The 23,085-nt window shown below is 42.4% G+C and overlaps 1 protein-coding gene across 1 annotated transcript in view; it reads left to right on the top strand.

Annotated features, from left to right (window-relative positions):
• Positions 1 to 23,085, top strand: part of nup210 (nucleoporin 210) — a 58,597-nt gene that overhangs the window by 9,228 nt on the left and 26,284 nt on the right. Inside the window, exons 6-11 of the mRNA XM_041846704.2 lie at positions 1,976 to 2,108; positions 2,295 to 2,453; positions 7,722 to 7,790; positions 7,889 to 7,995; positions 8,350 to 8,490; positions 8,654 to 8,791. Coding sequence (XP_041702638.2) covers positions 1,976 to 2,108; positions 2,295 to 2,453; positions 7,722 to 7,790; positions 7,889 to 7,995; positions 8,350 to 8,490; positions 8,654 to 8,791 — 747 coding nt within the window. The remainder of the gene's footprint in view (positions 1 to 1,975; positions 2,109 to 2,294; positions 2,454 to 7,721; positions 7,791 to 7,888; positions 7,996 to 8,349; positions 8,491 to 8,653; positions 8,792 to 23,085) is intronic.

Raw genomic sequence — 23,085 nt, 5'->3', positions numbered from 1 at the left:
ATATGGTGTCCAGGGCACAGCTGGGGGCTGAGGGGTGTCTGTAGCAAGCGGCAACAGTGAGAGACTTATTTCTGGAAAGGTGGATTATTAGAAGTAGAAGCTCAAGCTGTTTGGGCACAGACCTGGATAGTATGATAGAGAAGATGATGTGAAATGAGACTCCACAGTTATAGGGTAGGCCTCATTTCGATTACAGAGAGAGATTACAGTACCACTGAAGGGTGTATTGTACAATAGTCAATTACAGTGAGGGAAAAAAGTATTTGATCCCCTGCTGATTTTGTACGTTTGCCCACTGACAAAAATGATCAGTCTATAATTTTAATGGTAGGTTTATTTGAACAGTGAGAGACAGAATAACAACAAATAAATCAAGAAAAACGCATGTCAAAAATTGTATAAATTGATTTGCATTTTAACGAGGGAAATAAGTATTTGACCCCTCTGCAAAACATGACTTAGTACTTGGTGGCAAAACCCTTGTTGGCAATCACAGAGGTCACACGTTTCTTGTAGTTGGCAACCAGGTTTGCACACATCTCAGGAGGGATTTTGTCCCACTCCTCTTTGTAGAGCTTCTCCAAGTCATTAAGGTTTCGAGCCTGACGTTTGGCAACTCGAACTTCAGCTCGCTCCACAGATTTTCTATGGGATTAAGGTCTGGAAACTGCCTAGGCCACTCCAGGACCATAATGTGCTTCTTCTTGAGCCACTCCTTTGTTGCCTTGGCCATGTGTTCAGGGTCATTGTCATGCTGGAATACTCATCCACAACCCATTTTCAATGCCCTGGCTGAGGGAAGGAGGTTCTCACCCAAGATGTGACGGTACATGGCCCTGTCCATCGTCCCTTTGATGCGGTGAAGTTGTCCTGTCCCCTTAGCAGAAAAACACCCCAAAGCATAATGTTTCCACCTCCATGTTTGACGCTGGGGATGGTGTTCTTGGGGTCATAGGCAGCATTCCTCCTCCTCCAAACACGGCGAGTTGAGTTGATGCCAAAGAGCTCCATTTTGGTCTCATCTGACCACAACACTTTCACCCAGTTCTCCTCTGAATCATTCAGATGTTCATTGGCAAACTTCAGACGGCCCTGTATATGTGCTTTCTTGAGCAGGGGGACCTTGCGGGCGCTGCTGGATTTCAGTCCTTCACGGTGTAGTGTGTTACCAATTGTTTTCTTGTTGACTATGGTCCCAGCTGCCTTGAGATCATTGACAAGATCCTCCCGTGTAGTTCTGGGCTGATTCCTCACCGTTCTCATGATCATTGCAACTCCACGAGGTGAGATCTTGCATGGAGCCCCAGGCCGAGGGAGATTGACAGTTCTTTTGTGTTCCTTCCATTTGCGAATAATCGCACCAACTGTTGTCACCTTCTCACCAAGCTGCTTGGCGATGGTCTTGTAGCCCATTCCAGCCTTGTGTAGGTCTACAATTTTGTCCCTGACATCCTTGGAGAGCTCTTTGGTCTTGGCCATGGTGGAGAGTTTGGAATCTGATTGATTGATTGCTTCTGTGGACAGGTGTCTTTTATACAGGTAACAAGCTGAGATTAGGAGCACTCCCTTTAAGAGTGTGCTTCTAATCTAATCTTCAATCTTTCTGATTGAGAGGGGGTCAAATATTTATTTCCCTCATTAAAATGCAAATCAATTTATAACATTTTTGACATGCGTTTTTCTGCATTATTTTGGTGTTATTCTGTCTCTCACTGTTCAAATAAACCTACCATTAAAATTATAGACTGATCATTTCTTTTTCAGTGGACAAACGTACAAAATCAGCAGGGGATCAAATACTTTTTTCCCTCACTGTATATACAAAACATTTAAAGTCGTTTTGTACATGATGGAGTGTTGGGAGCTATTGATGGCGTGTGAATCATACTGTAACCGAGTTGGTCTGGTTTCTCGACGTGTCAAACGGCATGTGTCGTTTGCTGTGCCGTAACTATGGTATCTGCCCTTCACACAGGATGTCGGTGCAGCAGAGGTGAAACTGCTGATTCTGGAGAATATCCTACTGAGCCCTGCACATGATGTCTACCTGCTGGTGGGCACATCCATCCAATACAAGGTCCAGAAGATCAGGCAGGGAAAGATCGCAGGTGGGTCTGAACTTACTCAGTCAAGCAAACTAACAATAAATTACGTATTGAATCACATGTACCAAAAATTGTTAGATGATATTCATATCACAGCTCAGGGTGGCATGTTACAAGTGTATGAAGTAAATGATGGAGATGGGTTTTTATTATAAAGAGCTAACCCAGGTTAGTTCTGTTGTGTTCCAGAGTTATCTATGCCCTGTGACCAGTATGAGCTGCACCTCCAGAACAGTGTGGCAGGGCCTGATGGAAACCCAGAGCTGGCCGTGGCTAGTCTGGACCAGAGCACCTCCACTGTCAATGCCCTGCACCTGGGACATATCAATGTGGTGCTGGATCATAAGAGTATCCTTTAAGACATATCACACTTTACATGATCTTGATTAGTTTTGGACTCCTACAGTGCTATGACATTAGTTGGGGATTATGCAACAACATTTAGGGCTGTGGCGATCATGAAATTTTGTCAGCCGGTGATTGTCATGCAAATAACAGTGTGTCTCATGGTAATTGTCCGTCAATTAACATAAACACGTTTTGCGTCTCTGGCTTCCACCCATAGCCCACAAGCCACTGATGTGGACCTTTTGGAACATCTACATTTAAAAAGTTGAATAAATCCATTTAATATAGCCTACTCCATCACAATAATGCCATAATTTTTTTTAGGTAAGTCTATGCAAACATGATATGAAGAAAATGTAGCCTATTTCAGAAGAACATAATAGCATATTCTGAGTCATCCTTATGTTAGGCCCTGATCTGACTATGCCATATGGCTGTGGGCTACACTAGTTCATTTAGCAGACAAGATTTGCTTAGTTCCAGTGGCATTATTTTATAGGAAGAACAATACAATTGAACAAAGCTGAATAAAATAGAAAGGATATTTTTCCCAAACGATTTCTGATGGAGTGTGCAAATGCGGCTATTCTGTGTTGAGCAGTTAACAAAGAAACAGGTCCTCGTATATGCTTAATTTAGTGTAATTTATCCAACTTTAGTTGAGATACAAACGTTAAGCTTGATGTTTTGATTTCTAATACATTCTAAGGCTGCATGATGCGACTGATGCTGATTTGAAAAAAGTTGCATGAAAGGCAAGCACTCGGTTCTGTTTCTTGCACAGACCGCACACACTTAATCAGTCTCTCATTCACAATTTGACAAGCACTTGATAATATTCTCACCCATCAGACTATTCTCAATTTAATCAGGTCTTTACATATAGCCTACTAATAAATGTGAGGAGAAGCAAAATGTAATCGTAGCCTGCACTCGAATGGAGGTTAGTGCGTTTAATTTTTAATATGCCAGGTAAGCTACACTGTTTGTAAAGCGGATTAATGGGCTAAATTTTAAGAATTGAGCAATACATATAGCAGCATGAGAAAGCTGGGATCCTCTTTTAAATAGTGGCCAGTCAAAACTCTGTTTTCACACACGATTGCGCATTGACAGGGCTTATAAGAACACGTGTTTCACTAGGCTCCGTAGGCTATGTGCTCTCTAACTGTGTTCCAGGGGTCTTGGGCCTATAGGCATTGTGATACAAAACCTTTTCAAAACATATAGGCCTTGGGCTAGGCTACATGATGCATGCGACTATCATTTGGAAAAAGTGACAAAAAAATGCCTTAGACTGCACACGTGATAATATTGTCACCCATCAGACTATTCTCAATGTAATCTTGTCTTTATATATACTAAATAATATATGTGTGAAATTAGTTTTGATTTAGAATGGGCCATTATTATGCACCTGTTGGAACAGGAGCTAGGTAAAAAAAGACATGTAATTCATATGCACTTTAATAGCAAATGGAGGACGCTTTTCCCTCGGTTCATTTTCATGCCAGCCAGGTAGGCTACTCCGGTTGTAAAGAGAAGCAATGTGCTTAATATTAGGTATGTTGAGAAATAAATATAGTAGGCCTAGCCTATAGAAAGCTGATGGGATCTTCCTCTTTTTAATAGACCATCAAAACACTGTTTTCTCACGCAATTGCATAGCATAGCATAGCCTATAGAAATGTTGTGCAACATGGGCTTACAGGAACACTTATTTCATTCCATGCATCAACCAGCTATGAGGAGCTGGCTCTTGCTGCGCGACAGGTGATCCTATTCTACTCAAACTCTGAATGCCAGGGCTCTCATTAAGTATTTGATTAGATTTTCGATGCCATTTGCATTGATGTCAGAGTGATTAGAGGGAAAATACTGTACATTAGCGACTGGCCGTTAGCAAGTTTGGTAGGCTACTAATGACCATCAGAGCGCAGTTTTGGAGAAGCCTAGTTACTGTGACTCAATGGTTATGTGGAATTTGACTGTGGTCATGACTTGTGACTGCCGGTGTGTCGGTAATACGGTCACCGTAACAGCCCTAATCATGTCACAACACTGTCAAATCAACAGGGTTGCATAATGGTTTATGTTAATGTAATGACATGCAATGGTGTGTAAAATGAATGGTGTACTGTGTAGGAAGGGAGGAAGTTGAGTGTTCCATTCTATCTTATAAACTGGATGGTTCGAGCCCTGAATGCTGATTGGCTGACAGCCGTGGTATGTATACCACGGGTATGACAAAACATACATTTTTACTGCTCTAATTACGTTGGCAACCAGTTTATAATAGCAATAAGGCACCTCAGGGGTTTGTGGTATATCAAATCAAATCAAATCAAATTTTATTGGTCACATGCGCCGAATACAACAGGTGCAGACATTACAGTGAAATGCTTACTTACAGCCCTTAACCAACAGTGCATTTATTTTAAACAAAAAAAAGTAAAAATAAAACAACAACAAAAAAAAAGTGTTGAGAAAAAAAAGAGCAGAAGTAAAATAAAGTGACAGTAGGGAGGCTATATATACAGGGGGGTACCGTTGCAGAGTCAATGTGCGGGGGGCACCGGCTAGTTAAGGTAGTTGAGGTAATATGTACATGTGGGTAGAGTTAAAGTGACTATGCATAAATACTTAACAGAGTAGCAGCAGCGTAAAAGGATGGGGTGGGGGGGCAGTGCAAATAGTCCGGGTAGCCATGATTAGCTGTTCAGGAGTCTTATGGCTTGGGGGTAGAAGCTGTTGAGAAGTCTTTTGGACCTAGACTTGGCACTCCGGTACCGCTTGCCGTGCGGTAGCAGAGAGAACAGTCTATGACTAGGGTGGCTGGAGTCTTTGACAATTTTGAGGGCCTTCCTCTGACACCGCCTGGTATAGAGGTCCTGGATGGTAGGAAGCTTTGCCCCAGTGATGTACTGGGCCGTACGCACTACCCTCTGTAGTGCCTTGCGGTCGGAGGCCAAGCAGTTGCCATACCAGGCGGTGATGCAACCAGTCAGGATGCTCTCGATGGTGCAGCTGTAGAATTTTTTGAGGATCTGAGGACCCATGCCAAATCTTTGCAGTCTCCTGAGGGGGAATAGGCTTTGTCGTGCCCTCTTCACGACTGTCTTGGTGTGTTTGGACCATGATAGTTCGTTGGTGATGTGGACACCAAGGAACTTGAAGCTCTCAACCTGTTCCACTACAGCCCCGTCGATGAGAATGGGGGCGTGCTCAGTCCTCTTTTTTTTCCTGTAGTCCACAATCATCTCCTTTGTCTTGGTCACGTTGAGGGAGAGGTTATTGTCCTGGCACCACACGGCCAGATCTCTGACCTCCTCCCTATAGGCTGTCTCATCGTTGTCGGTGATCAGGCCTACCACTGTTGTGTCGTCGGCAAACTTAATGATGGTGTTGGAGTCGTGCCTGGCCATGCAGTCATGGGTGAACAGAGAGTACAGGAGGGGACTGAGCACGCACCCCTGAGGGGCCCCCGTGTTGAGGATCAGTGTGGCAGATGTGTTGTTACCTACCCTTACCACCTGGGGCGGCCCGTCAGGAAGTCCAAGATCCAGTTGCAGAGGGAGGTGTTTAGTCCCAGGATCCTTAGCTTAGTGATGAGCTTAGAGGGCACTATGGTGTTGAATGCTGAGCTGTAGTCAATGAATAGCATTCTCACGTAGGTGTTCCTCTTGTCCAGGTGGGAAAGGGCAGTGTGGAGTGCAATAGAGATTGCATCATCTGTGGATCTGTTGGGGCGGTATGCAAATTGGAGTGGGTCTAGGGTTTCTGGGATAATGCTGTTGATGTGAGCCATGACCAGCCTTTCAAAGCACTTCATGGCTACAGACGTCAGTGCTACGGGTCGGTAGTCATTTAGGCAGGTTATCTTAGAGTCCTTGGGCACGGGGACTATGGTGGTCTGCTTGAAACATGTTGGTATTACAGACTCAGTCAGGGACATGTTGAAAATGTCAGTGAAGACACTTGCCAGTTGGTCAGCACATGCTCGGAGTACACGTCCTGGTAATCCGTCTGGCCCTGCGGCCTTGTGAATGTTGACCTGCTTAAAAGTCTTACTCACATCGGCTACGGAGAGCGTGATCACATAGTTATCCGGAACAGCTGGTGCTCTCATGCATGCTTCAGTGTTGCTTGCCTCGAAGCGAGCATAGAAGTGGTTTAGCTCGTCTGGTAGGCTTGTGTCACTGGGCAGCTCGCGGCTGTGCTTCCCTTTGTAGTCTGTAATAGTTTTCAAGCCCTGCCACATCCGACGAGCGTCAGAGCCAGTGTAGTACGATTCAATCTTAGTCTTGTATTGACTCTTTGCCTGTTTGATGGTTCGTCGGAGGTCATAGCGGGATTTCTTATAAGCGTCCGGGTTAGAGTCCCGTTCCTTGAAAGCGGCAGCTCTACCCTTTAGCTCAGTGCGGATGTTTCCTGTAATCCATGGCTTCTGGTTGGGGTATGTACGTATGGTCACTATGGGGACGACATCATCGATGCACTTATTGATGAAGCCAGTGACTGATGTGGTGTACTCCTCAATGCTGTCTGAAGAATCCCGGAACATGTTCCAGTCTGTGCTAGCAAAACAGTCCTGTAGCTTAGCATCTGCGTCATCTGACCACTTTTTTATTAACCGAGTCACTGGTGCTTCCTGCTTTAGTTTTTGCTTATAAGCAGGAATCAGGAGGATAGAGTTATGGTCAGATTTGCCAAATGGAGGGCGAGGGAGAGCTTTGTATGCGTCTCTGTGTGTGGAGTAAAGTTGGTCTAGAGTTTTTTTTCCTCTGGTTGCACATTTAACATGCTGGTAGAAATTAGGTAGAACGGATTTAAGTTTCCCTGCATTAAAGTCCCCGGCCACTAGGAGCGCTGCATCTGGATGAGCGTTTTCCTGTTGATTAATCCATGCACGCGTTGCGTCGTGCATGGATACAGCCCTTAGCCGTGGTATATTGGCCATATACTACACCCCATTGGGCCTTAGTGCTTAAATATATCCTCCTCAGTGGATTGCAGTGCTTTATCTGTATGTAGAGAGGAGGTGAGTTCGCCTAGTGGAGCAGAGACGGGCAGTAATATAACAGGACTTGACAGACTAACTAGCTAAAGCTCTCTACTTACAACCCGCTGGGATAGGGTCTTATTGTGCACTTGACAAACACGAGACATGAACCGTGTTGTCAGAGGAGGCTGTATAAAAAAAAAAACGGTCCAAGAATGCCACTCTTTGTGTACCTAATGTTATTGTCCCTAATAACAATTGCTCAGGCCTTCGCATGCAAGGGGTGTCTCGCCTGCCCAACGGGACTCTGTATGTGGTGGAACCGGGATACTTGGGTATGTTTGCAGGCTTTCATCCTCGTGTATAAGCGATTTTAATTTTAAAGTAAACTGTTCCACTTCAAATTTGAACTTGTATTGTCTTTCTCTCCCAGGATTTAAGATTAATCCTGGAGAGAGCTGGGTCCTGGAAACAGGACGAGTGTATAATATCCTCATCGAAGTGTTTGACAAGTCAAGCAATAGGATTTACTTATCTGATGTAAGTAAGCTCTGCCTAAATTGTCTTCATTCTATACCGTCATTGTTTGTTTGTTTGATCTGTTTGTTAGATCTGTAACACTGTCACTCTCCATACTCTTCTCCCACTTATAAAATGGAAAAATGAATTTATTGTCAGTATAATTTGGCATCTTCCTCTTGATGTTTAATCAACTGCAGACTGAAATACAGCTGGGAGACATAAAAATACTGGAAAGGAAGATTTAGGACATTTTTGTCCTATATCTTTTGTCCTCTTTGATGGTTGTTTTTTCCACACTTTAAAACAGTTCTTCTTTGTCTTATTTCCTTCTGTATTTTTAAGTGCTACTATCTTGATTGTTTCTGTCTGCAGAACATTCGGATCGATGCTGCCTTTCCAGAGGAGTACTTTGAGATTCTGGAGTCCTCCCTGAATGGGTCCTACCACCGTGTCAAGGCTCTGAAAGACGGGCTAACACTAATTGAAGCTGTGCTCAAATCTGTGGTGGATCAAGTGAGTTTTGTCATAACCTTGAATTAGTTTCTTCGCAGATATTTTGAGTATGTGTTATCTTTAGTACTTTATACTGTCTTATATCCAACTGTGGAGAGATCATTATCATTAGTTAAAAATAGCTTGGCTATGTCTTAACAAGGTTGTTGTTTTTCTGTTCTAGAATGGAAGAGTCCATGAGCTGGCCAACCCAGTCCACAATGAACAGGATGTAGAAATCTACAATCCCATAGTCCTCAGTCCCAGTATCCTCACGTTTCCATGGCAGCCAAAGGTTGGAGCCTACCAGTACACAATACAGGTATTTGTCCCTTTTTAATACAAGCCAGTGTATGTTCACTGATGTCCTTTCTTTTGGAACCTCATGTTGCTGAAGAATCTCTCAAATCAGCCTCTAGATTTGCATAAAGTTGTGTGTTTGTGTATGATTTGATTATATTTAGTAGGGCTGACCCCATTTAGTCGACTGGTCTATTGTTTGGTTGATAGGCTGTAGGTCGACTGAGATTTCTTTAGTCAAGCAGTAGCAAAAAAGAATAACAATTGAATGGTGTACCTGTCTGATTGGTGCCTGTCTGAGTGGATTCATCTATCGTGGAGGCCGTGGGGATGGCACAGTCCATCACTAAGACGTGAAATTGTATATGGTTATATTACGTAAGAAGAATGGTACAACACTAATACAAATGATATTATTTTATAACGAATGCGCTTTCTCCCGCATTGGATAGCGGTCGCTGTCTGTGGCTCTGAAACATCAGTGCGCTATTGATTTGGCGTCTTTTCCTAGACCATGTTACTATGTGCAGAATGGCATATTGGTGTTGAGAACAATGCGGTGGAGGCAGCAGCGGCGTTAGGAGACGAGAAACAGCACTTGTCTTAATTGTCTACGAAAAGTGAGGAGAGAGGAAACGCCAACTTAATTAGGCCTATAATCAATATCCTAACTGTTAAAGATGCCTGGCATTATAGATCATCCATATATACAGTACTAGTCAAAAGTTTAGACACACCTACTCATTTCAGGTTTTTTCTTAAATTGTACTATTTTCTACATTGTAGAATAATAGTAAAGACATCAAAACTATGAAATAACACATATGGAATCATGTAGTAACCAAAAAAGTGTTAAACAAATCAAAATGTATTTTATGTTTGAGATTCTTCAAATAGCCACCCTTTGCCTTGATGACAGCCTTGCACACTCTTGTCTCTCAACCAGCTTTATGAGGTAGTCACCTGGAATGCATTTCAATTAACAGGTGTGCCTTCTTACAAGTTAATTTGTGGAATTTCTTTCCTTCTTAATGCATTTGAGCCAATCAGTTGTGTTGTGACAAGGTAGAAGGGGGTATACAGAAGATAGCCCTATTTGGTAAAATACCAAATCCATATTATGGCAAGAACAGCAAAGAGAAACGACAGTCCATCATTACTTTAAGACATGAAGGTCGGTCAATACGGAACATTTCAAGAGCTTTGAAAGTTTCTTCCAGTGCAGTCGCAAAAACCATCAAGCGCTATGATGAAACTGGCTCTCATGAGGACCGCCACAGGAATGGAAGACCCAGAGTTACCTCTGCTGCAGAGGATAAGTTCATTAGAGTTACCAGCCTCAGAAATTGCAGCCCAAATAAATGCTTCACAGAGTTCAAGTAACAGACACATCTCAACATCAACTGTTCAGAGGGGACTGTGTGCATCAGGCCTTCATGGTCGGATTGCTGCAAAGAAACCACTACTAAAGGACACCAATAAGAAGAAGAGACCTGCTTGGGCCAAGAAACACGAGCAATGGACATTAGACCAGTGGAAATTTGTACTTTGGTCTGGAGTCCAAATTTGAGATTTTTGGTTCCAACCGCCGTGTCTTTGTGAGACGCGGTGTGGGTGAACGGATGATCGCCGTATGTGTAGTTCCCACCGTAAAGCATGGAGGAGGTGGTGTGATGGTGTGGGGATGCTTTGCTGGTGACACTGTCTCTGATTTATTTAGAATTCAAGGCACACTTAACCAGCATGGTTACCACAGCATTCTGCAGCGATATGCCATCTCATCTGGTTTGGGCTTAGTGGAACTATCATTTGTTTTTCAACAGGACAATGACCCAACACACCTCCAGGGTGTGTAAGGGCTATTTTACCAAGAAGGAGAGTGATGGAGTGCTGCATCAGATGACCTGGCCTCCACAATCCCCGACCTTGAGATGGTTTGGGATGAGTCGGACCGCAGAGTGAAGGAAAAGCAGCCAACAAGTGCTCAGCATATGTGGGAACTCCTTCAATACTGTTGGAAAAGCATTCCAGGTGAAGCTGGTTGAGGGAATACCAAGAGTGTGCAAAGCTGTCATCAAGGCAAAGGGTGGCTATTTTATATTTGAAACTTTTGACTGGTAGTGTATCTGCAGAATTAATTCAGATCCTGCTTCTGTTTGAGTATTTGTTTAAGACCTACTGATTCCGTGAGTACCAAGCCTAACGCAACCACAACATGTCGGATAAACAATTTCACAAATCTGGCTGTTTTTAATATTTGCTATGCTGTAATATAAAGGCTTTATACTTTATTTTCGTTAGAACAGCCTCTTTGGTATTATTTGTAATTTATTTAGTGTCCAAATTGTCAGAAATAGTATTTCTAATAATAACCCTCATTTTTCGTGATCTCCTTATTGTTATTATTATTATCGTTATAATAATAAGTAAGGCCAGACAAAGTTGAATTGCTGTTTAACGGATGCCCCGCCTTACTTTTCTCCACACCCCGCAAAAATAAAATGAAGTGTAATTTTTTGGGCAATATATGCGGAGCTTTGTTTGTAATGCACTGTCCGCTCTCCCTTGGCTTTCCCAAGTTGATGCTCAAGAGACTTAACAGCCTCAGATCACGCGCTCAGATCATGTTCGAGCCTCGGATTGGACAGTCGTGTTCGAGCCTCGGATTGGACAGTATAACACACACGCTCGCACCTGCAGGCGGCGTGCAGATGTTTCATTTCTCTCTCATGTGGTCATGGGTGAAGCCAGCGCAAATGCCTACTATTTATGTTTCCAGGTTAAACGTGGGCTGTCCCTCATAAACAAACAGTCGGTTAATTTCATGGGTAATGCATCATTTTCAGATCTATTAGAAGCGATTTTAATAGACGAAACAACAATGTCATTGAATCCATTGACTGGCCAGAGATCAGGGCATTCATCAGCAAAGATGCAGTGCAAGCTGATAGTATTTTGGACAACCAAATTGAAGTCAAAATGATTGATGAAAACGAAGTGTCAGCTGTATGTTGATTTGCGATTCATAACTTTCGTTTTACCGATACTACCAGTAATAGTAGGCCAACCGATAACATCAAGACGGAATGCGTTTAGAAGTGATGGTGCGCCGCCGAAAACAGCTAGCATGTCCAGCAAAGCACGCACACACTTCATGCAGATCAGCAGCTGCACAATGATGTGCTCGACGGTCTCCAAGGTGGGGGCTTTTGGTAGCAGCCAGACGAGACAATCGAAGGAGGATGCGATGAGCGAAGTTACTGGGCTCGAATTTAGTCAAGCTTGCTCTATATAGATTGATGCTTCTAATTGTGCATGTTATAAACCATTTATTTTTATTTTGATGATGACAGGCTATACTCTATGGCTTGATTTTATGTATTTCTTCCAATGCTACATTAATTTGGCAGATGTAACTTGATTGACCCTCTTTCTACAAGGCCTAGTCTATGAGAGGCCTAATCATATTTGTATGAATCTTTTGTTAACACCTATAGGCTATAGAGATGCATTCAGTTAATGAACTCATTATTATACATAAGCATTCTAATTTGATTACAATTATTTATTGTTAATCATTCTTGAATTAGATTTTTGTATTTTTATAGTCTACTCTATTACCCTATACATAACATTAAATTACGAGATTGGATTCCGCTTTTTCCAGTGTTACATTCATTTGACCTAATTCGAATGATTGTCCTTCATTAACAATAGCATATTTTTCCTAGAAAGGGTAGTCTATGATAGGCCTTTTATATTTGCATTGTCTTAATTTGTTAAAGCCTTGTTAGGCTATACAATTAAGTAGATTAATGAACTGATAATACATTCATACATTACTTTTTCCCCCCAACATTTTTAGAATATGATAGGATGTATAATAGAACGCAATATTATATGTGAATAATGTTCATTAATGTTCATTTGTGTATTAATAATAAAAATCTGATAATCAGATTTCTCCAATTTTTCATGTCCATATATCCTGGACATTAATTAACCGATTATCAAAAGCACTCTGGTGTATGGACCCCCATCTATAGAAGTTAAAAGAGAGCGGCTTAGCCATACCAGACAGATTCCTGCAATTACCTCAAGGCCTTGGATCCTACAACAGATACCAGGAAACACGACACAAGGCACCAAAACTAAGTCAAGATCAGTTTCTGGATAATTGCAGTCAGCTTTCTATCTCAATATCCCAGCCCTGGGCACACCGGAATCACTTCACAGGTATTTTAATGAATGTATTGTCATTTTTCTATATCAATTAAGTTTGTGGCACACTACTACTCCTTTTAGATTCATGTTAAACATACTGTGTCTATTGTAAAATGTCACCATTCAGGAAATGTAAAACGTTTATTTTCAAAAGTAAGTGTAAGCTTTATGTTTTAAAGCTCTGAACTAAAACTGCCTGCCTACTTGTTCACATTAGATCTCAGAGAAGATGTGGTGCATCTAACAGAGTCCATAGCAACTTATGCATCCCACTTGGAGAAGGTGAATCAAGCAATGTCCAGACGTCACCAACAGCCCACTCCCCTACGTACACCAGAGTCTGATGTTTTATGCTACACTGTGAGAGCATAATGCGAACCGGTCAGCCCCCAGTACAGCACTCTGTTACAAGCTTTGGAGAAAGTGCCCCAATACCACCCCCTCTTTCTACTGGACTTTGCTCCTGGGGATAGATTCCAGAGAAGGAAATGGATTGACAATTTGAAACTTCCATTGACTTCCACTTTGTACAAGTATGCCTGTGGTAACTACCTAGGCACTCATATGACATTTCATATGGATGGTATCCTCACATAGCAATGGCGTTCATGAGACCAGGCAAGCTTCTGTCATCTCCCCACTGAGAAAATAAATACCAACATACCACACTAGAGCAATGCAAAAAGCATTCCTCAACAAATACGCACATGTTGCCAAAGTGAACAGCTACTTCCTGAGAGAAATGTATTGGTTTCTGACAGATGACAAGAGTTCAGCAAACGATGATGAACAGGGCCTACTTGATGAGAGAATATCCTTGTTCCTCCTTGATGGTGATGACCCAGAACTGATCATGGATTTAAGGAAACTGAATGGCAAACCACAATCCTCATTCCAGCCCTTTTGGGATGAAGTACAGAAGTATTTTAACGAATACACAGCTCAGGTCAATGATCACAGACATGGGGAGTACTTGTACTTACCTTTTGCTATATCAGTTGAGGACTTGCGTGACACAGTGGAAAAGCAGCTTCCACCAGAAACTAAAATCCCATCAATACAGTGGCTAAGACAGCAGTTTACACCCAAGAATCCATGGTTCATGTCTGCTCTCCAGTACACCGGAAGGTTTGACCTCAAGTTCATGGTCCAGTCTCGGGTGATAAGAAAAGGACATCAAGACCCAAAGTTTGTTACAGTACAGTGGAACTACATTAAACAGTTTGCCTGCATGTTGCAGAAGGACTGTGAAATGTTATGTGTGGATGATATAGAAATATAGAAAATGTAAAGATGAGTGCTGCCGTGGTCAGTGCAAAGGTGAGAGCGACCATCAACTGTGTTGAATGTGAGAAGCCAAGGTGCTTGTATGCCAAAAGCTGTCTAAAGAAGAACAGAAAGCAGTCCAACACATTCGGGACGAGAACATTTCTACATGTGGTTCAGAGCTTTTCCAAGAAGATTATCCATATCACGAGCAGATAGTTGCTTTCAAGGGGCTAACCTGTGGAATGCAAGTGGAGACACAATATTACTCAGAAATCACAGTGTCATTCCCAGATGTGTTTGTCCATTGTGGATGTCCAGATGTTCTTGAGGGGGAAGAGGTTGTGAGGCTCAAACAACAATTCCAACATGTCAGGCCAATGTGCCCAGTGTGTCATCAAGAAGGGAAGCAATTCATTACGAGAGCTCCAATAAATCTTAAAAAGAAATGGACATCTTAGAGACCAGAATAAACAAATAAAGGACTAAACGGACCGTGCTGTTGAACAGTAAAAAGCAGCAGGTGATTGTGCTATTGCCTCTGACCACAGAACATTGGCCGTCATTTTCATTTCCAGACGATTCCACGTGTTGAATCGCCATTGTTTGTTGACACCCAGTAGGTGATCTACTGCACATGGCCAACTTTAGTTATGGTGTCCTGTGAAGCTGTTCTTGATTTTTATCAGAGATCTTTTTTTAAATCAGGAATAAAGAAACTGTCACATTGTTTTATTTCTCATGGTTATTACAACATTGTAACATCTGCATTCTTTTAAATATAAATAGTGTAGGTTTTGGTATGGAATAATATAACTCTTGAGGTTCACATTAGGCCTAGAGCCTGCATAAGTGCCTAGGACAATGTGGTAAAGTCCTGTTATTCCTTAGTACTGAAAATCCGTTAAACAGTGAATCAGTTTTGTCCGGCCTAATGTCGTTCTCATTAGTAATCTTAGTATAGCAGCCTTGTATAACCACCATCGAGTTGTAGGCCAAAGAGCGCATCCTGTTTAGTCTTAATATCGTAACTTACTTAAGCCTATATTTCAATACTTGTGTATGTATGTATGTATGTATGTATGTTGTGTGTGTGTGTGTGTGTGTGTGTGTGTGTGTGTGTGTATGTATGTATATATGTATGTGTATATATATATATATATATACAGTGCCCTCCACTATTATTGGCACCCCTGTTTAAGATGTGGTCGAGGACTTCCAAAAATTCTCCTTTTTTTTTAAACAACATAGAACCCAAATGCAAAAAAAGAGAAAAATCCAACCTTTTATTTAAGTACATTACTTTGGTGGTAAAAAAAAAATCACACATTTATAAAAAAAAAAACTTGAAATCATGTGTCCCACAATTATTGGCACCCCTAACAATTCCGCTGAAAATTTTAATTGATTTTTTTAAAAATATATTTTTCTGTAGTTGCTAAAGTTGGTCAGGGTATCTAGGAACTTTTAATTAGTAATTCATGACTTCCGGTTTCCCTGGGGTATAAATATGACGTGACACAGAGGCCTAATTCTCTTACCCATTTGTCAACATGGCAAAGACAAGAGAACACACCATTCAAGTAAGGCAGATTTGTGTCGACCTTCATAAGTCAGGCAATGGCTACAAGAAAATAGCCACTCGCCTTAACTTGCCCGTATCTACAGTCAGAGGAATAATTAAGAAGTTTAAAACAACTGGAACAGTGACAAACAAGGCTGGAAGAGGTCCCAAGTTTATCTTGCCACAACGCACAGTGAGGAGGATGGTAAGAGAAGTAAAAAAAAGTCCTAAGCTCACTGTCACAGAATTGCATCAAAGAGTGGCATCTTGGGGTCACAAAGTCTCCAAAACAACCATCAGACGCTCTCTACATGCCAACAAGCTGTTTGGGAGGCATGCAAGGAAAAAGCCTTTTCTCACTAACACTCACAAACGTAAACGTCTGGAGTTTGCTAAGCGGCACTGGGACTTCAACTGGGATCGTGTGCTTTGGTCAGATGAGACTAAGATTGAGCTTTTTGGCAACAAACACTCTAAGTGGGTCTGGCGTAAAACAAAAGATGAGTATGCCGAAAAGCACCTCATGCCCACCGTGAAGTATGGTGGAGGATCTGTGATGCTGTGGGCCTGTTTCTCTTCCAAAGGCCCTGGGAACCTTGTTAGGGTGCATGGCATTATGAACGCTTTGAACTACCAGGACATTTTAAATAAAAACCTGATGGCCTCTGCCAGAAAGCTGAAGATGGGTCGTTATTGGGTCTTTCAGCAGGATGATCCAAAACATGTGGCAAAATCTACACAAAAATGGTTCAGCAGTCACAAACTCAAGGTCCTCCCATGGCCATCTCAGTCCCCAGACCTCAACCCAATCGAAAACCTGTGTGGCGAGCTAAAGAGGAGAGTGCATAAGAGAGGACCCAGGACACTGGATGATCTAGAAAGATTGTGCAAAGAAGAATGGTCAAAGATCCCTCTCTCTGTGTTCTCCAATCTTGTGAAATGTTATAGGAGGAGATTAAGTGCTGTCTTGTTGGCAAAAGGGGGTTGTACAAAGTATTAACATTAGGGGTGCCAATAATTGTGGGACACATGATTTCAAGTTTTTTTTTTCTAAATGTGTGATTTTTTTTTTTTTTTACACCAAAGTAATGTACTTAAATAAAAGGTTGGATTTTTCTCTTTTTTTGCATTTGGGTTCTATGTTGTTTAAAAAAAAAGGAGAATTTTTGGAAGTCCTCGACCACATCTTAAACAGGGGTGCCAATAATTGTGGAGGGCACTGTGTGTATATATATATATATATATATATATATATATATATATATATATATATATATATATAAACCGTTCCATTTCGGAAATTGCATTCACAAATGAATGCGACTGTTTTTAGTCTTTGCTGTAATAAAGGCTTTACAAAAAAACTTATAAAAAAAACATTACAACAGACTCTCTGGTACGCTATAATTTATTTTGTGTTTACATTGTTCCAAACTGTCAGAAAAATTATATTGTAATATAACAGCACACAAAATATGCACGCAGCGCTTGCTCCTTACGTTCTTTTTCTTGATCTCCAGTATTTCCCACAACTAGTCAAATTTATTACACACATCCGACTTCTCTTTTACCTCTGGAGCAACCAGTAAACATTCCCCTATTGGTCACGTGCATGTGATGCATACATGTGTCATGTAAAGAGAGCAAGGGTTGAGGGAATAGGGAATGTTTTTCCTAAACAAATGAGGGATTTCGGTGACAGAACTTTTCAGTCAGAAATGGCTGTAATTATAGTGCATTCGAAAATAATTCAGAACCCTTGACTTTTTCCACATTTTGTTACGTTACAGCCTTATTCTAAAATGTATTAAATTGTTTTTTCCCCCTCATCAATCTAAACACAATACCCGATAATGACAAAGCAAAAACAGTTTTTTTTTGTTGAAATTTTTGCAAATGTATTAAAAATAAAACACTGAAATATCACATTTACATAAGTATTCAGACCTTTTACTCAGTATTTTGTTGAAGTACCTTTGGCAGTGATTACAGCCTCGAGTCTTCTTAGGTATGACGCTATAAGCTTGGCACACCTGTATTTGGGGAGTTTCTCCCATTCTTCTCTGCAGATCCTCTCAAGCTCTGTCAGGTTGGATGGGGAGTGTCGCTGCACAGCTATTTTCAGGTCTCTCCAGAGATGTTTGATTGGGTTCAAGTCCGGGCTCTGGCTGGGCCACTCAAGGACATTCAGAGACTTGTCCCAAAGCCACTCCTGCGTTGTCTTGGCTGTGTGCTTAGGGTCGTTGTCCTGCTGAAAGGTGAACCTTCTCCCCAGTCTGAGGTCCTGAGCGCTCTGGAGCAGGTTTTCATTAAGGATATCTCTGTACTTTGCTCCGTTCATCTTTCCCTCGATCCTGACTAGTCTCCCAGTCCCTGCCGTTGAAAAACATCCCCACTACCATGTTTCACCATAGGGATGGTGCCAGGTTTCCTTCAGACGTAACACTTGGCATTCAGGCCAAAGAGTTCAATCTTGGTTTCATCAGACCAGAGAATCTTGTTTCTCATGGTCTGAGAGTCCTTTAAGTGCCTTTTGGCAAACTCCAAGCGGGCTATCATGTGCCTTTTACTGAGGAGTGGCTTCCGTCTGGCCACTCTACCATAAAGGCCTGATTGGTGGAGTGCTGCAGAGATGGTTGTCCTTCTGGAAGGTTCTCCCATCTCCACAGATGAGCTCTTTCAGAGTGACCATCAGGTTCTTGGTTACCTCCCCGACCAAGGCCCTTCTCCCCTGATTGCTCAGTTTGGCCGGGCGGCCAGGTCTAGGAAGAGTCTTGGTTCCACTGTGTTCTTGGGGACCTTCAATGCTGCAGAAATGTTTTGGCACCCTTCCCCAGATCTGTGCCTCGACACAATCCTGTCTCAGAGCTCTAGGGACATTTCCTTCGACCTCATGGCTTGGTTTTTGCCCTGACATGCACTGTCAACTGTGGGACCTTATATCGACAGGTGTGTGCCTTACCAAATAATTTCCAATCAATTGGATTTACCACAGGTGGACTCCAATCATGTTGCAGAAACTTCTCAAGGATGATCAATGGAAACAGGATGCACCTGAGCTCAATTTCGAGTCTCATAGCAAAGGGTCTGAATTCTTATGTAAATAAGGTATTTCTGTTTTTATTTTTAATACATATGCAAAAATTGGATCACCTGTTTTTGCTTTGTCATGATGGGGTATTGGGTGTAGATTTGAGAATAAGGCAGTAACGTAACAAAATGTGGGGAAAGGGTCTGAATACTTTCCGAATGCACTGTATGCTACTGTCAACTTGTAAAACTGACCAAGTATGTACTGTAAAGGTGTAGTGGAGAGGCCATTAAGAGTGAGAGGAGTGTCCATTATGCCCCTACAGATTCCTAATGTAGCTTGTGTAGCTCTGAAATGTGGTCTTGATGGCTCAGTTGGTTGAGAAATACTGGGAACACCAAACTGCTGTGTGACTGGCATCCATAATAGAATGATCATAGAAACACAAAGCTATGTGAATCTGAGTATGATCCTATTAAAAAAATTATTCCCTTGAATTTCTAGCACGACCTCTAAGAGCCATGTGATACAAAGCCACGCTGATCAGCACAGCCAATTGAATAAAGCCCCATCTAATACATTTGCAAAAATGTAAAAAAAAAAAAAAAAACTGTTTTCACTTTGTCATTATGGGGTATTGTGTGGCTGTTGATGAACATAAAAAAAAGGGGAAGGGGTCTAAATACTTTATGAATGCACTGTATGTTGCAGTTTCAGCAACATGGACAGCGCGATAAACTGTGCAGCAAGTCTGAGTACAGTCAAATCAATTGCTCCCTCTAGTAATTTGTGTGTGTTCTTTACTTCATCAAACAGTGCACTTTAAGCATCAGACAAGCTCAGTGCATATAGTTGATATGATTTAAAACACATAGGATGTGTCTATATGAAAAAATACACTTTTTAACATTTTGACTGTTCGAAAGAACAGACTACTCTTGGTCGACCAATATACACTGCTCAAAAAAATAAAGGGAACACTAAAATAACACATTCTAGATCTGAATGAATGAAATAATCTTATTAAATACTTTTTTCTTTACATAGTTGAATGTGCTGACAACAAAATCACATAAAAATTATCAATGGAAATCAAATTTAGCAACCCATGGAGGTCTGGATTTGGAGTCACCCTCAAAATTAAAGTGGAAAACCACACTACAGGCTGATCCAACTTTGATGTAATGTCCTTAAAACAAGTCAAAATGAGGCTCAGTAGTGTGTGTGGCCTCCACGTGCCTGTATGACCTCCCTACAACGCCTGGGCATGCTCCTGATGAGGTGGCGGATGGTCTCCTGAGGGATCTCCTCCCAGACCTGGACTAAAGCATCCGCCAACTCCTGGACAGTCTGTGGTGCAACGTGGCGTTGGTGGATGGAGCGAGACATGATGTCCCAGATGTGCTCAATTGGATTCAGGTCTGGGGAACGGGCGGGCCAGTCCATAGCATCAATGCCTTCCTCTTGCAGGAACTGCTGGCACACTCCAGCCACATGAGGTCTAGCATTGTCTTGCATTAGGAGGAACCCAGGGCCAACCGCACCAGCATATGGTCTCACAAGGGGTCTGAGGATCTCATCTCGGTACCTAATGGCAGTCAGGCTACCTCTGGCGAGCACATGGAGGGCAGTGCGGCCCCCCAAGGAAATGCCACCCCACACTATGACTGACCCACCGCCAAACCGGTCATGCTGGAGGATGTTGCAGGCAGCAGAACGTTCTCCACGGCGTCTCCAGACTCTGTCACGTCTGTCACATGTGCTCAGTGTGAACCTGCTTTCATCTGTGAAGAGCACAGGGCGCCAGGGGCGAATTTGCCAATCTTGGTGTTCTCTGGCAAATGCCAAACGTCCTGCACGGTGTTGGGCTGTAAGCACAACCCCCACCTGTGGACGTCAGGCCCTCATACCACCCTCATGGAGTCTGTTTCTGACCATTTGAGCAGACACATGCACATTTGTGGCCTGCTGGAGGTCATTTTGCAGGGCTCTGGCAGTGCTCCTCCTGCTCCTCCTTGCACAAAGGCGGAGGTAGCAGTCCTGCTGCTGGGTTGTTGCCCCTCCTACGGCCTCCTCCACGTCTCCTGATGTACTGGCCTGTCTCCTGGTAGCGCCTCCATGCTCTGGATACTACACTGACAGACACAGCAAACCTTCTTGCCACAGCTCGCATTGATGTGCCATCCTGGATGAGCTGCACTACCTGAGCCACTTGTGTGGGTTGTAGACTCCGTCTCATGCTACCACTAGAGTGAAAGCACCGCCAGCATTCAAAAGTGACCAAAACATCAGCCAGGAAGCATAGGAACTGAGAAGTGGTCTGTGGTCTCCACCTGCAAAACCAGTCCTTTATTGGGGGTGTCTTGCTAATTGCCTATAATTTCCACCTGTTGTCTATTCCATTTGCACAACAGAATGTGAAATGTATTGTCAATCAGTGTTGCTTCCTAAGTGGACAGTTTGATTTCACAGAAGTGTGATTGACTTGGAGTTACAGTGGGGGAAAAAAGTATTTAGTCAGCCACCAATTGTGCAAGTTCTCCCACTTAAAAAGATGAGAGAGGCCTGTAATTTTCATCATAGGTACATGTCAACTATGACAGACAAAATGAGAAAAACAATTCCAGAAAATCACATTGTAGGATTTTTAATGAATTTATGTGCAAATTATGGTGGAAAATAAGTATTTGGTCAATAACAAAAGTTTCTCAATACTTTGTTACATACCCTTTGTTGGCAATGACACAGGTCAAACGTTTTCTGTAAGTCTTCACAAGGTTTTCACACACTGTTGCTGGTATTTTGACCCATTCCTCCATGCAGATCTCCTCTAGAGCAGTGATGTTTTGGGGCTGTCGCTGGGCAACACGGACTTTCAACTCCCTCCAAAGATTTTCTATGGGATTGTGATCTGGAGACTGGCTAGGCCACTCCAGGACCTTGAAATGCTTCTTACGAAGCCACTCCTTCGTTGCCCGGGCGGTGTGTTTGGGATCATTGTCATGCTGAAAGACCCAGCCACGTTTCATCTTCAATGCCCTTGCTGATGGAAGGAGGTTTTCACTCAAAATCTCACGATATATGGCCCCATTCATTCTTTCCTTTACACGGATCAGTCGTCCTGGTCCCTTTGCAGAAAAACAGCCCCAAAGCATGATGTTTCCACCCCCATGCTTCACAGTAGGTATGGTGTTCTTTGGATGGAACTCAGCATTCTTTGTCCTCCAAACACGACGAGTTGAGTTTTTACCAAAAAGTTATATTTTGTTTTAATCTGACCATATGACATTCTCCCAATCCTCTTCTGGATCATCCAAATGAACTCTAGCAAACTTCAGACGGGCCTGGACATGTACTGGCTTAAGCAGGGGGACACATCTGGCACTGCAGGATTTGATTCCCTGGCGGCGTAGTGTGTTACTGATGGTAGGCTTTGTTACTTTGGTCCCAGCTCTCTGCAGGTCATTCACTAGGTCCCCCCCGTTCTTGTGATCATTTTGACCCCACGGGGTGAGATCTTGCGTGGAGCCCCAGATCGAGGGAGATTATCAGTGGTCTTGTATGTCTTCCATTTTATCCTAATAATTGCTCCCACAGTTGATTTCTTCAAACCAAGCTGCTTACCTATTGCAGATTCAGTCTTCCCAGCCTGGTGCAGGTCTACAATTTTATTTCTGGTGTCCTTTGACAGCTCTTTGGTCTTGGCCATAGTGGAGTTTGGAGTGTGACTGTTTGAGGTTGTGGACAGGTGTCTTTTATACTGATAACAAGTTCAAACAGATAACGAGTGGAGGACAGAGGAGCCTCTTAAAGAAGAAGTTACAGGTCTGTGAGAGCCAGAAATCTTGCTTGTTTGTAGGTGACCAAATACTTATTTTCCAGCATAATTTGCAAATAAATTCATAAAAAATCCTACAATGTGATTTTCTGGAAAAACAAATCTCAATTTGTCTGTCATAGTTGACGTGTACCTATGATGAAAATTACAGGCCTCTCATCTTTTTAAGTGGGAGAACTTGCACAATTGGTGGCTGACTAAATACTATTTTCCCCCACTGTACATTGTGTTGTTTAAGTGTTCCCTTTATTTCTTTGAGCAGTGTATTTTCGGGGACAGCCTTAATATTTAGACATTTATATTGTCATATTTCATTACTTCTTATTACTACCTTCTAATTCGTATATGGCCAGATACTGGCTTAAAATGACAGATAAAAGTTGAAGTGTCTCT

Source organism: Coregonus clupeaformis, chromosome 24 (genome assembly GCF_020615455.1).
Source record: "Coregonus clupeaformis isolate EN_2021a chromosome 24, ASM2061545v1, whole genome shotgun sequence".
Taxonomy (NCBI): domain Eukaryota; kingdom Metazoa; phylum Chordata; class Actinopteri; order Salmoniformes; family Salmonidae; genus Coregonus; species Coregonus clupeaformis.
The sequence above is the reverse complement of the archived record's forward strand: the minus strand, read 5'-3'. Positions and strand labels throughout refer to the sequence as shown.